The sequence below is a fragment of the Electrophorus electricus genome, chromosome 13 (genome assembly GCF_013358815.1).
Source record: "Electrophorus electricus isolate fEleEle1 chromosome 13, fEleEle1.pri, whole genome shotgun sequence".
NCBI lineage: Eukaryota > Metazoa > Chordata > Actinopteri > Gymnotiformes > Gymnotidae > Electrophorus > Electrophorus electricus.
This window is the reverse complement of record NC_049547.1, coordinates 14,248,820-14,265,124: the sequence shown is the minus strand read 5'-3', so window position 1 is coordinate 14,265,124 and position 16,305 is coordinate 14,248,820. Positions and strand designations below refer to the sequence as shown.

General features: G+C 41.9%; 1 protein-coding gene across 10 annotated transcripts in view; it reads left to right on the top strand.

Moving 5' to 3' along the window:
- zgc:103755 (uncharacterized protein LOC449988 homolog) overlaps nt 1-15,905 on the top strand; it is a 32,359-nt gene extending 16,454 nt beyond the window's left edge. For 3 of the 10 annotated variants that reach the window (XM_035532545.1, XM_027020573.2, XM_035532549.1), the window contains 7 exons: nt 1,799-1,873; nt 8,176-8,376; nt 8,772-8,909; nt 10,091-10,214; nt 12,873-12,937; nt 13,102-13,177; nt 13,730-15,905. In XM_035532545.1, coding sequence (XP_035388438.1) covers nt 1,799-1,873; nt 8,176-8,376; nt 8,772-8,909; nt 10,091-10,214; nt 12,873-12,937; nt 13,102-13,177; nt 13,730-14,123 — 1,073 coding nt within the window. In that variant the 3' untranslated portion in view covers nt 14,124-15,905. The other 7 variants (XM_035532544.1, XM_035532543.1, XM_035532546.1 and 4 more) reach the window with 7 other exon arrangements.
- The last annotated feature ends 400 nt before the right edge of the window (nt 15,906-16,305 follow it).

Below are 16,305 nucleotides of genomic sequence, written 5' to 3'. Positions count from 1 at the left end.
TCATTATCCTCCTAGAGCATCCTTTGCAGACTTGTCGAATGGTGTGGGGTAATATGCTGCAGTTTCAATTAATTTTCATCCAATGAAATAATAAGTCTAATTATGTTTAATAATAGATGAATGAATGTTACGCTTAATTCTGTATTTCTGAAGTAGTGCATTTTTCCCTCTCTGTTCAGATGCTGTGCATGCAACACTATATAGATCTCCTACACATTTGGCTGCAAAATAAATAGTCGCTCCCACAATCCATTGCTCCTAGCTCTTGCGGCTTATATTTATTAGAGCAGAAAGTAAAAGCAGTCACTAGGGAGGGCCAGAATTAATAGCAAGGCAGAGAAATGTGAAGCCAAGGTCCAGGATGGCAGCTGCATGATTATGCGCCTGTGTCGGTTAGTGTTTTTCTGGTGTGGTAGATGGAATTTTAGCTAGTTAGTGATTAAAAGTAGCTTCAGCTGATAACTCTGTCTCCTGGTATGGCTCTTCTGGACCTTGCATGTGTGGAAAAAAAATAATTAAATTAAAATTAAATTAATTGTTTCTCATGTTGTTTATAAATGCTCTCGTAAGTGGTTTAGTGATTATTTAGCACTATTCATGACAGTATCTGTTATGAAACAAACATGTAAGTGCTGAAATAATGTTTGCTAGTTCTTTTATCACATAGGCATTGTTATAGAATATTTCATGTTTATTATTATTATTTGATGTGTATAACATTTATTTCTGTTGTTTGTTAGGCCACAGTGTAGACACAATTGCAGCGCAGCCTCCTGTGCAGGGGTGGGCTTTGGAGACGGGACTGGAGCATGGCAGAGAGTGAGGGGGAGGAGCATCACAATTGTACTCATTTGAATTTTTTAGCCAAGTCTATTCTCTTCTAAATCTTATTGACTGCTGCTTTACCTTGCTGATCTGATTTGCATCATCATAGAAATTTGATTGAACTCTTTACTGCAACAGTGAACTGGCAGGCTGGCTGCAAATGACAGTGGCTAAGAGGCAGATTAACATATGTTGGAATACAATGTTGGAATACAAGTCAAGAAAAGCATTTTTTTTTTTTTATACTCACTGGTTGGTACTGCTCTCTTCAGTATAAATGCATTTTGCTTTTGTTCATGAATAAGCAATTGAGACAGTCAACAATCATCATACTTTTCTGTATTTTTCATCATCTCAGAACAGAATATGTCTCACACAAATCACAAAATTGCCTGACTAAATTCAGAAGATGGGAATTTTAAAACCCATGTAACTTTACTGCAGTTTCTTTTGAAAACTGACCCTGCTGAGGATCTGTACTTGTGTGTAAGGTAGAGTTTTGATTGGGAGCAAAGTCTAGTAGTGCTCTTTCAGCTTTTCTTTTCATGTGGATGTCAGCAGAGTCACACACACACACACACACACACACACACACACACACACACACACACACACACACACACACACACACACACACACACACACACACACACACACACACACACACACACACACACACACACAGAGAGAGAGAGACAGACAGAGAGTGAGAGACAGAGTGTAGACACTCAATAGCATTTGCATGCCTGGCTTTTCAGTTGGTTTGTTTGCAGGTAGTGTCATAATCTGCACCTGTATCTTTTGAGTTCAAATTCTTAACCATTCCTTTATCCTCTCATTTCTGCCTGTGGTTCAGTATTTTTAATCAGTTTTGCCTGGGTTGTCACTACCCTCATTTTTCCTGTTTCTTTCTTGTACAGTTTCATTCTTTTCTTCTCTTTATGTGCGATTGCACCTTTTGGTTGGACTCGAGGTTTAGCAGCTATAAAGGCCAAATCCTTCCCAGTGCCTGAAGCTGGTATGGATGAGCTGTCAGACATTAAGACAGGTATGGTAACCAGTACACTGGAGCTTTCAGAGCCTTGTGCCTGTTAATCACTAACATTTGCAAACCACTAACCTTTACCTAAGACCAGCCATTCTAATCATGCCATATTGAAAAGAATCCATGACATTTACATTTATGGCATTTAGCAGACACTCTTATCCAGAGTGACTTACAAAGGTGATTTGTCATTTACTCATAGAATATATCCTAGTACAGTAGGTTAGAATCAAACATACCAGTGAACTAGAATACTGTAGAATACAGGGATGAATGCTGATACCTAGAATTGCAAAATACATAAGGTCTATCTTAAACAATGATAAGTGCTATAAACAATAAGTGCTAGAGTTTGTTAAACAACATAAACAATACCCTACAATAAGTACTAAATTAGTCAGTCAATATGGGAGCAGTGTCAGTTGTCCTTTAAATATTCTGCAAATAGATGGGTCTTCGGTCTGTGTTTGAAGACTGCAAGGGACTCTGCTGTCCAGACAGCAAGTGGGAGTTCATTCCACCATCTTGGTGCCAGGACAGAAAATAGTCTCGATGCTTGTCGTCCATTAAACCTGAAGCAAGGTATTTCAAGCCGAGCCGTATTTGAGGTTCGAAGTACTGGAGGTACGGATCGGGCTTTAACCATTGACCTCATGTATGAAGGGGCTGGTCCATTTCTGGCTTTGTAGGCAAGCATCAAGGTTTTAAATCTGATGCGTGCAGCTACAGTTAGCCAGTGAAGGGAGCACAGCAGTGGAGTAACATGTGAACTTTGGAAGATTGAAGACTAGTCTTGCTGTTGCATTATGGGCAAGCTGTAGAGGTTTGATGGCTCTTAGAAGAAGACCAGCAAGTAGCGAGTTGCAGTAGTCTAGCTTTGAGATCACAACAGACTGCACAAGCACCTAGGTAGTTTCCTGTGAAAGAAAGGGTCGAATTCTTCATATGTTACAAAGGAGGAATCTGCAAGATCAGGTTAGGTTAGAAACATGAGTTGAGAACGACAACTGGTTGTCCAAAGTTATGCCCAGGCTACGGGCAGCTTCGGATGGTGATACCAGGGAGTTCTCAAAGGAACATGAACGTGAGGTCATGGTAAGGGTTGGGAGTACCCGGAATGAACAGAAGCTCAGTTTTACTGGGGTTGAGCTTCAAGTGGTGGGCTGTCATCCATGACACGATGTCAGTCAAGCATGCCGAGATACGTCTGGAGACCTGCGTGTCAAAGGGTGGAAAAGAGAGAAATAATTGAGTGTCCTCGGCATAGCAGTGGTAGGAGAAACCATGAAAATCTATTACATCACCAAGAGAACGAGTATACAAAGAGAAGAGAAGGAGGCCTAATACTGAGCCTTGTGGAACACCAGTGGAGAGTCTACATGGTTTGGATGTGGATCCTCTCCATGTCACCTGATAGGACCGTCCAACCATCTCCAAGAAGAGCCAGTCACACCAAGCCTGGAAAGAACAGAGAATGTTGTGGTTCACTGTGTCAAAGGCTGCTGAAAGGTCTAGAAGAATCAAAACAGATGACTGTTTGGCAGCTTTAGCAGCATGAAGTTTCTCAGTCACTGCTATGATAGCCGTTTCTGTAGAATGTGCCGGTTTGTAGCCAGACTGATTGGGATCATGCAGCTGGTTCTGGGTGAGAAAAAGAGACAAGTGATTATAAACTGCTCATTCAAGGGTTTTTGAGAGGAAAGAGAGAAGTGATACCGGTCTGTAGTTGGTAACGCTGGAGCTGTCAAGTGTGGCCTTCCTGAGGATTGGTACCACCCTCGCAGTTTTGAATGCAGTAGGCACGTATCCAGAAGATAAGGAGTTGTTGATGATGACAGATGAAAGGAAGCAGATCTCTTGTGATTGTCTGGAACAGAGCGGAAGGAATTGGATCCAGTGGACATGTAGTTGGATTGCTGGAAGTCAGGAGTTGAAGAATTTCATCTGAGACACAGTGTCTTGACATGGGCAAGGCTTGTTTACATGGCAGTAAATCAATAAAATGATTAAACATGAAGCTTTCCATATTGAAGAAAAGTAATCTCCAGAAAAAAATAACTACAATTTATAGATATAGAACTACGATGTATAGTAGCTGGAAACAGTTAAGGCAGCGATGTTAAAGGTGAGGTGATGGTTGTTTGAGCTGTGTCCTGTCTGTTGATACTCCTTGCACATAACTGTACATGCACTAAACTCTGTGTTGTTAGTCTTGTCTGTTTTTGCTTGTTTTAGGGACTTCTAAGTCACTATAGGCTATAGTCTGTAAAAGGGTAACCTACAGATTGTAACACCTGGAAAGTAGGTGTTTATAAGTAGCTAGCTGATGAGGCTAAACTGGTACTCTGCATTTCACTGAAACACCACACATTTTCTACCATGTAGGCAGTTAGTATGATCATTGGACTTTCAGAAGTCATCATCAGATGTTGCAGAGTAGCTCTATATGGGGAGTATACCTGCACCATGGCACTGTGTTTGCCCTGATACCTGCCTTTGGGTCTCTCAGCTATTTAACCATTATGTTCAGTTGGCAAGCATTTTCCCATCCACTGAGAAATCACTGTTCCATAATTCTGTTCTGTGGTTGCAACAGCATGAGAGGTGATGAGATGTTATTTCTTAATTTTGTTGTCCAAGTGTTCTGTGAATTATAGGTCTTGGTGATTTTTTTTTTTAATGGTGCTAGTTTTTCTGTAGTCATTTAGAAGTTACTTTTTTTTACTTTTCAAACACAGTTAAAGAAGGCAGAAGCTTAGTGATGTAAATGGGTTGCCAACGTAATGCAGTTATTATGTGTGAGGGACACCAACTTGTACAACTTCTACATTTTATATATATATATATATATATATATATATATATATATATATATATATATATATATATATATATATATATATATATATATATAAATAATTTTTTTTTAAATGTTTTCCCCCCATAGATTCCATGTGGGTAACTGCAGTGTACTGTAGTTAGAGATGTAGAGATATTCAAAATGTTAGTGAAGTACACAAAGACAGATGTCCATCAGCTGTTCACACACACTATATTGACAAAAGTATTGGGACACACCTCTTAATCACTGAATTCAAGTGTTTCATTCAGTCCCATCAAGCAACTAGCCATACAATGTACTTTTACAAACATTTGGGAAAGAATGAGAGATTCTAAAGAGCTCACTGAATTTGAGTATGGTACTGTAATAGTATGGTACCATTGCAACAAGTCATGAAATTTCTTCCCTCCTAGATATTCCACGATGAACTGAGAGTGGTATTACTGAAAAGTGGAAGCATGTAGGAACCACAGCAATTCAGCCAAGAAGTGGCAGACCACGTAAAGTTACATAGCAGGGTCGCTGATTACTGATTATGTAAAAGTCGCCAACACTCTGCTGCCTCAACAGCACAAAAACTGTGCTAGGACCTTCATGGGTATCCATGGCCAAACAGCTGCATGCAAGCCTTACATCACCAAACAGAATGCTAAGTGTCAGAGGAAGTGGTGTTTTTGCAGAGTAATGACTCGCACTTCTCTGTCTGGCAGTCTGATGGACAAGTTTAGGTTTGGCAAATGCCATTACCTGCATTGTGCCATGTGAAAAGTTTGGTTGGGGAAGGATAATGGTATGGGGTTCTTTTTCAGTTCCAGTGAAGAGAAATCTTAATGTTTCAGCATGCCATAAAGGCATGTTTAGGTGAGTTTGGTGTGGAAGAACATTACTGGCCTGCACAGAGCCCTGACCTCAATCCCAGTATACACCTTTGTGATGAACAAGAATGGAGATTGCAAGCCAGGCCCTTTTGTCCAACCAGTGTCTGACCTCTCAAATGTTCTTCTGGATGAATGTGCAAAGAATTCCCACAAACACACTCCAAAATGTTGTAGAAAGTGGAAACTATTATATCTGCAAAGGGAGGACCAACTCCATATTCATGCTTATGGGTTTAGGGTGAGTTCATACTTCTGTTCGGTTCCATTAGTCCAGACCAAACAAGAAAATGATACATTGTTACATCTTAATCCTGGTTTGCTTAATGATCACACTCTCAAATTTACAATCGAATCAAAATAAGGTTTAAAAAAATTTGACATGAAGTATGTATAATATAGTCTATGGTCTAAATACCCTTGTCGGGGTTGTGTATACCTGGTGGTATAGCAAGAGGTGGTAAAATGGATAAAGAAGTCAAAACGGCACCAGAAATTCCGTCCATGCACATACAAAAGAAGGTATGATGCAAAGAGATGGTTTACAGTTCCAGTGCTGAACTGTATGTAATGGGGGGGGGGGGGGGGGGGATCAGTGCTGTCTGTTCTGTCATGGCATGTTTAGTGTCGCATCTTGTGACATCAAATCCTGTGTTTGGTTCGTTTAGATGCCTTTGGTTTGTATTGTTAGCTCGCTGTCCACTCTGAGATACACCTATCTTGTTGGTCCACCTTGTACAATCAGAGACAGTAGATCATCTCTTGCTGTACAGTTTGTTTTGGTCATCCATCAGTCCATTAATCCGTGGTCACAGGACACTGCCCCACAGGACACCACCCAAAGGATGCTGTTAGCTGGATATTTTTATTTGGTGTACTATTTTTACTCCAGCAGTGACACCTGAGGTGTTTGAAAACATCATTAGCTCTACTGGGTGTGATCGCCTCGTAACAATGCCACGCACACTAACACACCACCACCACGTCACGAGAATGATCCATCACCCAAATAATACCTACTCTGTGGTGGTCCTGTGTGATAATGACCCAAATAAGGACAGGGTGAAAGGGGGCTAAGGGAGCCAACAAAGTATGCAGAGAAACAGATGGACTACAGTCTGTAATTGTAGAACTACAAAGTGCACCTGTGTGTGTGTGTGTGTGTGTGTGTGTGTGTGTGTGTGTGTGTGTGTATATATATATATATATAAACATATAAATAGCATAAACATAAACAACACCTTGTTGGATAGCTAAAACTGATTGTTGCTTTGTGTGCTGCATGAAGTTAGAAGTTAGGTTGAAGTTAGATTTTTAACCTTAGCTGTCAAAATTAAAAAAAAATAAATAAAACAAATGTGTATTTATATGTGTGTGTGTTTTATAATGCTGAGGCCCACTCTAAAGGAAGCTGTTCCCCCTGCTGTTCTCTTCAGCTCCATTTACCATTAACACTTTTAAAAACATGAAGATGGTTGATTTTGACAGAACAGATCTTTAATAAGGTGAACCTTCTTCTTTATGCCATAAATGTGCTTTAATTAATATGCTGTCCAAAAGGCCATCAAGCTCTTCGAAGTAGGGGATGGTGTCAGCATGCTATATTTAGCGAGTTGTGGAAGGCGTTTAATCAGGTTGGCTCAAACAGCTTTCCCTGACAAGATATCCTACGCAACACTGAGCTCACTAAGACATGGTGCGGAGTTCTGCATTTGCCCCCAACTTGTTTCATTAACGAACTCCTTGGCCCATGAAGGTCCTGGGATGTGAAGGTTTAATGACACCCCGACACACCTGCATTAAAAGGGCTTAGAGCACTGCTCTGCCAGGCCTCATGAGCTGGTTCTTTCCATTTTAAGTGGTGTAGCTGGGTTTAAGGCTGTTTTTGACATCTCCCCAGGCCTGTAAAGGCACATCAAGCTCCCCATTGCCCTGCTTCATTTATATGTGGCAGTGGCACATGCATGGACTAAAGTTCACCTATTGAACAGTCGGGCCAAAAATTCCCTCATTCCGTTTTTTGCTAGTCTCCTTCTGTATAAATGGATGAAGGAAATGTGGAACTCTATAATAAAATGAATTTGTTGCATGTACATCAAGTGCATTCAGCGTGGTTATTGGCTTTTACTGTAGAGAGACAGGAATAAATACAAAATTCTGTAGTAAGATTAGGACAGGACCAATTGTTTATACTCTAATTTTGCTCAGTTACTACTGTATAGAGGCCCTGGAGTCTGCCCCTCTGGTTTTATTAGTCTGAAAGAGGGACATATATATTGCAGAGTTCCCTTGATGCAAGAACTCTGTGTGGTCACAAGAGGACAATGAATGTCGGAGGAGCATAAAGCCATATGTTTATGGCTGATATTAACGTGCAGCACTCTGAGCTCTCCAAGTCTGAGTTTATTTGTAGGTTTGTAGCTGGGAGTTTTGTTGTGTGCTTCTACTGTGCACTGAAGTAACTCCTTTCACATGGCTTCTAACTTTGACTGACTACCTAATGCTAACAATCACAAGGCCGCCTCTACTTCGCATCGCCCCTCGCTTTCTCTGTAACTCACTGACACGCCTCTGCCTGTCCTTCTCAGGTCCTCTCTCACGGAGCTGTTCCACATCCTCCTCCTCCTCTCTGGACTCCAGGCAGGCTCCGGCCCGCTACCCTCCGCTCCCCACTCCACGGCAGCGACGCCCCTTGCGGCCACGGCAGGACCTCGCACTGCCAACCGCCAGATCCACATTTCTGCCACCACCTCCCCGCCCCCGCTCACTCGGCAGCACCCCATTGTCTGGTAGGGTCACGCACATGCTGATCTCTCATCATGCAGATGCACTGCAGATAAGGTTTACATGCAACCCAGTATTTCACCCCCAAATGTGTGTTGTTGTCACAAGCAAATGTGTGATTTATGCATTTATCACACTTTTCCTGCACAAGTAGCATAAACGTAGCCATCTATTAATACAAGAATGATGATGTTGATTGCCTCTGCGATTCACTGTGATTACACTGTTGCTGATGATTTAAAATAACAAGTGTTGATAATGGAGTTGCGACTGATGTGGATGCTTTTGCAGCAATACCAATCGTTGCGATTGATTGTCGCACCAACGGCGTGTGCGTGCTGGGGAGAGGGATAGTGCTCTGAGAGAGTGGCAGATGATGATTGGCTCTTCCCTGTCCCAGGGGTGGCCCGTAGCAGGACACCGTCAGCTGGCAGCTCTGTAAGTGAGCTTCCCGAGGTGCATTTAGGGGAGCGTGTTCTCGTGGTGGGACAGAGGACAGGAGTTGTCCGTTTTTATGGCAAGACCAGCTTTGCCCCAGGTAGGGTCTCACCACAGGTTGTGCTACACTATACTCCAGTCTTTACGTTGTCCTTATACTTTTAGGAATTGATGGCTGAGCGGGGTTTGAAGGCTATTCCTCTGCTGAGCTCACATATTAGCTAGCATGGGGTTTGTAAGAAGATAGTGCTGCTTCTTGAACAATTAATCCTGAACTGAAAAGTCGTTACAAGTATAGAATATCATCATCTTTTTAATTTTCTTACTACTACAACCATCTATAGCAATGATTAATCTGTGTACTGGCTCAGACAAGCTGCAAATCTCATTTAGTTGAAAGTATTTTATCTGGCAGAATCAAAAAGAAACGGGTGAAGAAAAGAAAAGGGCAGTGTATCTCGTGTTCAAAACAAAGTTCAAGTTAAAACACATACCAGGCTTATTAATCTCCACAAGTATCAGAGGGGGAGGTGGGGTCTCGCTCTCACTGGGTCCAGGAGCACTTCCTAGTGAAGCATTTGTTCCACCATCAGCATATCTCTCCATGCGGTACAGACACAGTCATGCTGTGGTCAGCTCTAGCAGCAAAGCTTTCTCTCTGACAACACCTGGCATTGAGGCAGCCAAGCTAGAACAGATGCTATGTGCATTTGCAAAGTAAAAGATTACAATCTGCGGGCATTGCAGCTGAAGTAATGTTTCATATTCATCCATTGAGTAAATTGTTATTGATTACAAAATTTTAAATTATTAAAAACCACGACTTTTTTAGCTAACATAGACTTCTCTTTATATTTGATTTGATTAATAAATCTGTTAACAGCAGTACTTGACTAAGGTTGCCAGTTCAGGCCCCACCACTGCCAAGTTGCCACTGTTGGGCACATGAGCAAGGCCCTTATCCCTCAATTGCTTAAGTTGTACTCAGTCATAATTGTAAGTCGCTTTGGATAAAAGTGTCAGCTAAATGCTGTAAATGTTTCAGAGTGGGAGTACTAAAGTGAACCCTCCTCATCTGAGGTCAGTCTTGTGCAGTTTTGCCTTACGCCCAAAGGAGGTGAAGAATGGGTTTTCCTTCATGGCCCATTAAAGCAGGCTGTATTGGAAGGAAAATACCCCAAATGATGAGTCAGCATGCACCACCTGTAGTGTCTGTCTGTAGTGTTGACATATATTTCAGATGTGTGTTTGTGTGCTTGTGGGTGTTTGTGTGGGCCACAGGCTTTTGGCTGGGTATTGAACTGGACAAGCCCAGTGGGAAGAATGATGGTTCCGTGGGAGGGGTGAAGTATTTCAGCTGCCCCCCTAAACATGGAGTGTTTGCCCCACCCTCACGAGTCCAGCGGTAAGTGACATATTTGCTTGCGTGATCATAACCTGTATTCATCTGACATGATCTCCTCTTCTGTTATCAAATACATTTAGTCACACTTGCATTCTTATTTATTTATTAATTATTTTTTGAAAGAGCTCTTGTGAGAGTGATTCACAATGATGTCTGTGTTTCAGAGGAGGGTTATGATTTGGTAAACAGGATGTTCAGTACCCTTTCTAATGCCTCCATCTTGGTCAGAGAGCCTTACTTTGCCATCCCTTATACAGACGGCTGCATCATTAGATTGCATGTGTGACATTTAGAGAAGGATGATTTAAAGCAAATTACCCAAATCAAGTGTTTAAAAAGGTCTCCAACAGGAAAAAAGTAAGCATGGTGAAAGGGGAAATAACACTCCATCTTTTGTTTTAATTGTATGCACTTAATTAGTCATTTCTGCTGGGGCTCTTAGGCCATGTTTGTCCTAAGAGTTTCCGGAGTTCCACCATAAGGTTTATTATTAATTCAGTGGCATTTAGTAAATCAACTGTTTTTAAACCACATTCTAAAAGAGCAAGTTGTTTGGCTGGTATTGTAATGGGTACATTAAGTTCCTCAGCAAAATGTGCTGCCTCATCTACTGAAATGGATAAACTTCACAACGGCTGTAATGAATTATTTTCACCTGCTGTGACTTGGACTTCTGTTGGTAAATAATTATGAAACTCCATTCAGGTGGTACTGTACTTAAAATTGAGGACCATTGGGTGCATATACAAAGAGTAGAAATGCCCCCTTAATGCAATGATATTGATTATATGCCCCGTGTATTCATGGCTTTTAAATTTTGTTGGCTTTCCTTCAGGTGAAACAGGCTTTGTGCTCTTCAAATGCTTATGAAACCTTGAGCTCAGGGAGAGGTAGTGGTAGGTTTATGGCGCCGCCCTGCCACTCCGCTGCTCTTCTACCGCGACTCTCACTGAGTATAGTCTCACATGAGAAATAATACCTGGTGGTCATTTTATCAGCCATTCTCTCCTCTTCACTTTCCTCCTCAGCTAGCATCCCCCATCCATCCCTCTCCTGACGGTGGCCCTTATCTCTTCAGCCTCTCCCAGCTTTGCATCCTTCCTAGCGCGTGAAGCCTCCCCCTCGGTGTGCAAGACACTGCCCACGAGGCCCCTCCCCTCTTCCTGGCCTGCCCGCCACGGTCTCGTCTACCCTGCTACTGGGACAGAGCCGTCTCCAGTGCCCCTGGCCATAAGATTTGCCTTGACAGAACTTGGACAATTTTTTTTTCTTCTTTTTTTTTCCTTTTTCCTTTTTCGTAATTAACCCTCAGGGCAGCCATGGAGACGAAGTATCTGGCTGAACTAATGGAGAGCTTCCATATCCTGAGAGTGCTGAAGCCACTTCCTCAACTGTTTACTGGTTCTCATGTTGTCAGACTGATCTGTAGGCATTTAGTAAACTGGATGCAGACATCTCTTTCTTTTTATTTCTTCTCCTTTATAAACAACATGAGATGGATTTCTTAAATAACTGGCTAACATGTAGCCTCGCCCATGACCAGACAGCCTGTTATGCGTTTTCTTGATAGATTTTGCAAACATTATTTCAATAGAATCACTTGAGCAACACTAATTAGTTCTGCACGCTTATGGATATTTCTGGGAATATGCACTCCTATCGGTATCATCGGTATTTCTTTGTAGGATCACTCTTGTCTTTTCAACAGCTAGATTTTTGGACCAGCCCTGGATAAGCAGGCTCACTAATTCATGTGTGCAGAATTCCCTTTTCACCATGACTTAATCTTAGGCCATGTTGTTGAGAGCACTGTTGGAACCAGTAGGAAGTATTCTACTCATAGAAGCATGATTGTTGAGTATTAAACTACCTTACAAGCCTACATGTGCCTTTTAACCCCATCTACATAATCAAATATTAAATGCATTTCTCTTGCTCACGCAAATGCATGTGATTGAGGTTTGCCAAAACAAGGTGCAGATATTGGAAGTCTAATTACATATTATCTTTGATTTACATGAGATTCGAATAATTAGCAGTGGCCAGTTTTGCATGGAAATTTCTTCGACTCTTGAAACCAGTAACAGGCTGGCACGACTGCTGGTCTTTCCGATGTATTCCAAACGGCATGGGCGCGTGACTAGGGGCCTTAGAAATCGTGCGGCTCACCAGCCGAGTGCAATTAGCAGCAGGTCCCATGTGCAGCTTGTGCGATTAGCCACGGCTTCGCTGGATCAGACATTAATTTCAGACTCGCCGTTGGCTGCTTGCGTGCTGTGCCCTCATCGGATGGCGTCTGGCGCCGCGCCTTCCCGCGTGGGCGCAACTCGCCCCGTAAGCTTGTGTAGCAAAGCTGCTGATCCCGGTCAATTTTACCAACTGTTTTCCGCATTAATGCTTAAATATAATAAAGGTAATCAATATCGGCGGTGCTGCTGGCACGGTACATGTTGCACTATTGATCACTGGCGCTGTCCCTGGATTTTTATGGCCATGCATCACCAGCAGTTAAATTTAAAGAACGTCAGTGAATTCCCGCCTGAGTCTGTTGGAATCATTATGTACTGAGAGGGTCGTATCACACCATGGCTTCAGACAGAGGTAGGCTATTTGCTGGAAATGATGGCAATTGATATTGCATGTTTACTTTGCTCCCAGGATCCATGGGTCTGTGGATTGCCTGTCAGTGCTGTCCTCCTCTCGGCATAATCGCACCTTCAGCGGTGAGCCCTTGCTGTTAGCTTGTCCACATCAGTGTGGTCTGGTGGTCCACAGATTCTAAATAGAAGTGGTGTGAAAGATTATTGTAGCTGTATTGGCAAATTACAGTAATCATGAATGGGTGTTTGTGTATGCTTGCATGTGCATGCGTGTGTGTGGGATGCAGGAATCCGTCGTAGTTTTAGCACCTCTTCAGCCATTGTTGCACAGCGGGAACCGAATCAGAACAATTCAGCTAACCGGTGAGGAGACACCTACAGCATCCCTTTTGAACTCACTTAAACATATTCATATGGTGTCAAACTCCATCATATTTTCGATCAGTCTTCTCACATACAACCAAGATAAAGACAAAATGAACAAGGGAAAAACTGATTATTCTTCGAAAAAATATAGTGTCCTCCAGAATTAGATAAAGATGATGGGGGAAAAATGTGATCTGTTTATCAGCTTAATCTTTTACTGAAAATGTAAGATGTCTCACATTTTATCAGCATGACTTGTGTTTAATAATGCGAGTGGCACTAATTTTAGAGGGCACTGACAAATTCAAGTTCTATAAAGTTCGAGTGCTATAAACTTTACATGTAAAAGTGATACATCGATAATATTTTTGTGAATATTTTTTATTTATTTACTTTAACCTGATAGACACACACACACACACACACACACACTTGTTATTTTGTATAACCTGTTTACTTTGGCAAACAAGTGAAAATACAGGTGAAGGAGGAGGATAAATGAGCACCAGTACCTTTAATTAGCACGCTTCCGGTCTTGTCATCCTGCAGCAGCTATTCATCGAGTGTACGGCATCGCTGGAGCACGCCGGGTGCAGCTCGGACAGCCCTCCGCCTGTCCGCAGCCCTTCTGCGAAGGCCGGGAAGCTCTGCGGCGCCTGGCAGCTCCACAAGTTCAGAGAGCGCCGTCAAGCTACACCTGGGAATGCAGGTCCTGCTTAGTGGAGCCAATGAGATGGGCACCATCCGCTACCTGGGCATGGCTGACTTTGCCCCAGGTCTCTGGCTGGGCCTGGAGCTTCGCAGCGCCAAGGGGAGGAATGACGGCTCGGTGGGCTGCCGCCGTTATTTCAGCTGCCGGCCCAGCCATGGCGTGCTTGTGCGGCCCAGCAGGGTCACCTACCGTGGTATCAATGGCGCCAAGCTAGTGGATGAATCTAGCTGAGGCAGTGGACACTCATGGAGGCATGAGCCAATGTGCGCCAGCTCCTGCCCGCTCTCACCTGCTTCCGCCCACTCCCGCTTGCCTCTCAGCTTTCCCACAGTCCCCTTTTCTATCCAGCACAGACAGACTGGAGCATGGAATGAGATGATGCAGCAGGTGCCAAAGGTGAGGTGCTAAAGCACTTTGGAGGCAGGAAGGAAGGGTTTATAAGCCCATGTAATGAAGACTGCTTTGTTTTTATTGTCTAAAGAGTTAGTTTACTTTTGATGTGATTAGAGTCATTAAAAAACTTGTTTTGGAAGTTGTTTTCATTTCTTAGAGTAACTCTAATCCTAACCCTATCCTTAATGTTTCATGTAGTTTAGGTTATAAAATATGGTGATAAGGTGAGCAGTAGCAATTTCTAAGCACTTTAACAAAATACAGTTTAAGGCAGTGAGTTTTGTTAAACATCATTGGCTTTTTACTTATCTTTCTATTTTGACCTTTAAATGGAATCAGTCCTTAATGATTTCGGAAGGTGATATTGAAGGTAATGTGGCTTTAATATTTTTGTCTTTATTTGGGCTTCATGATGGTGCATAGCACTTTACATACAAATATTTATTGTTGATTGAGGGGAAAAATATTGCATGAAATAGCACTTTATGACACTTAAAATTCAATCTTGTCACATTTTTTTTCCCTTGCAATTTGAAGTTAGCTTCATAATTCCCCAGGAAGGAATACACTTGATTGCTATAGGCTCCATTTGGTATTGCTGTTTTTGTTATAGCATTAATGATATCTATAGAGCAAGGGAATCTTAATGGAGCCACTCCATCAAAGCCAGTGCTGTGTCAGTATCATTTAAATCATTATCCCAGTCCTCTGTTTTATTACCATCTGAAAGGGCTCCAGATTTTCGAGAGCTATACAAAAGTCCATTACAAAGCAAAATGGTGTCTGCAATGCAGAGGTTTTGACCTGTATGAAGTGTTTTTTTTTGTTTTTGTTTGTTTTTTCTCTGTCATGTATTATTATATAAACTATATTTATGAACCAAGAAAAGTATTATTAAACTGTATATTTAATGTCCTATCAGGAGGAACATCCAGGTTATTATATAGACTAATCTGCAAGAAAGAACCACTTGTTTCAAAATTCTACTAAACACACTCCATCCCTTTTGACGGTGGAGTGTATTAATCTCATGTTTCTATTGCACTATATGCTTAAAATGGCTCAAATGAATTGATCAGTCTTTTTTTGGGGGGGGGGGGTTAGTGTGCTGAGTTGGAGAGAAACAAGATATTTCCAGATAATAGCATATGATGGATGTAAAGTAACACCAAAGTGGTATTAGCCAGGCCGAGAGATGCTGCTTTTAGGAAAGGGAGAGTTTCTAGGTGCAAACCTCACTATTATACAATTGAGCCATTCTGTGGAGACATAGACATGACTCATTGTTTACATAGTACTGCATCTCATGTTTTCTCCATCCTTCTTTAAGACAGCCAAAAAATGCAGCAACTCAGATAGGGTTGGGTTGGCAGGAGTTAAGAATAAAGGAGAAAAATAAACCTCTACTTAATCATCAGAGAACCTTCCCATTTTCAGTGTCCAGTATTATGGATGTTCAGTTTTGTTTAGCAGTATGTTGATATGTATGTTTTCTGGATTTATCTCATGCTTTATGTACATATTGGAACTATATGGTTTGTGGTTTGTTATATGGTTTGTTTATATGCAAAAGAATTCTTGTCAAATATCCAATTAATAAAGATTATAATAAAAAAGTCATCCTGACTCATCCTGATTTCAGCCTCTGGAGCATCTGTGCCTTCGTGTCATAAAGAAACAAATATTTGAAGCATAAGCAGAAACCTAAGAGCCCTGTCCTCATAGCTCAGCTTAAAAAGTGATGCTGTTCTGTGCAGTAACTTCCAGATGAGCTTGGTGCGTGTCTGACAATTCAGCTCCTTAAAGCCATATCAGAAGCCTGCAGTGAGTTGCCAAAGTTAAACACTGATGCAGTTTTTAGTCAGTTTGTAACAAATTTTCAAAATGTTTCACGAAATTTCAGTTACATCTTACAATCAGAATGTAAATCTTCATTGCGCAGTAGAGCGTTTCTCTGCAGTCACTGCATCCTCCTGTGGCTCCCACTGTGAAGCTACGATGGCTTACCTGTGCTTATGAT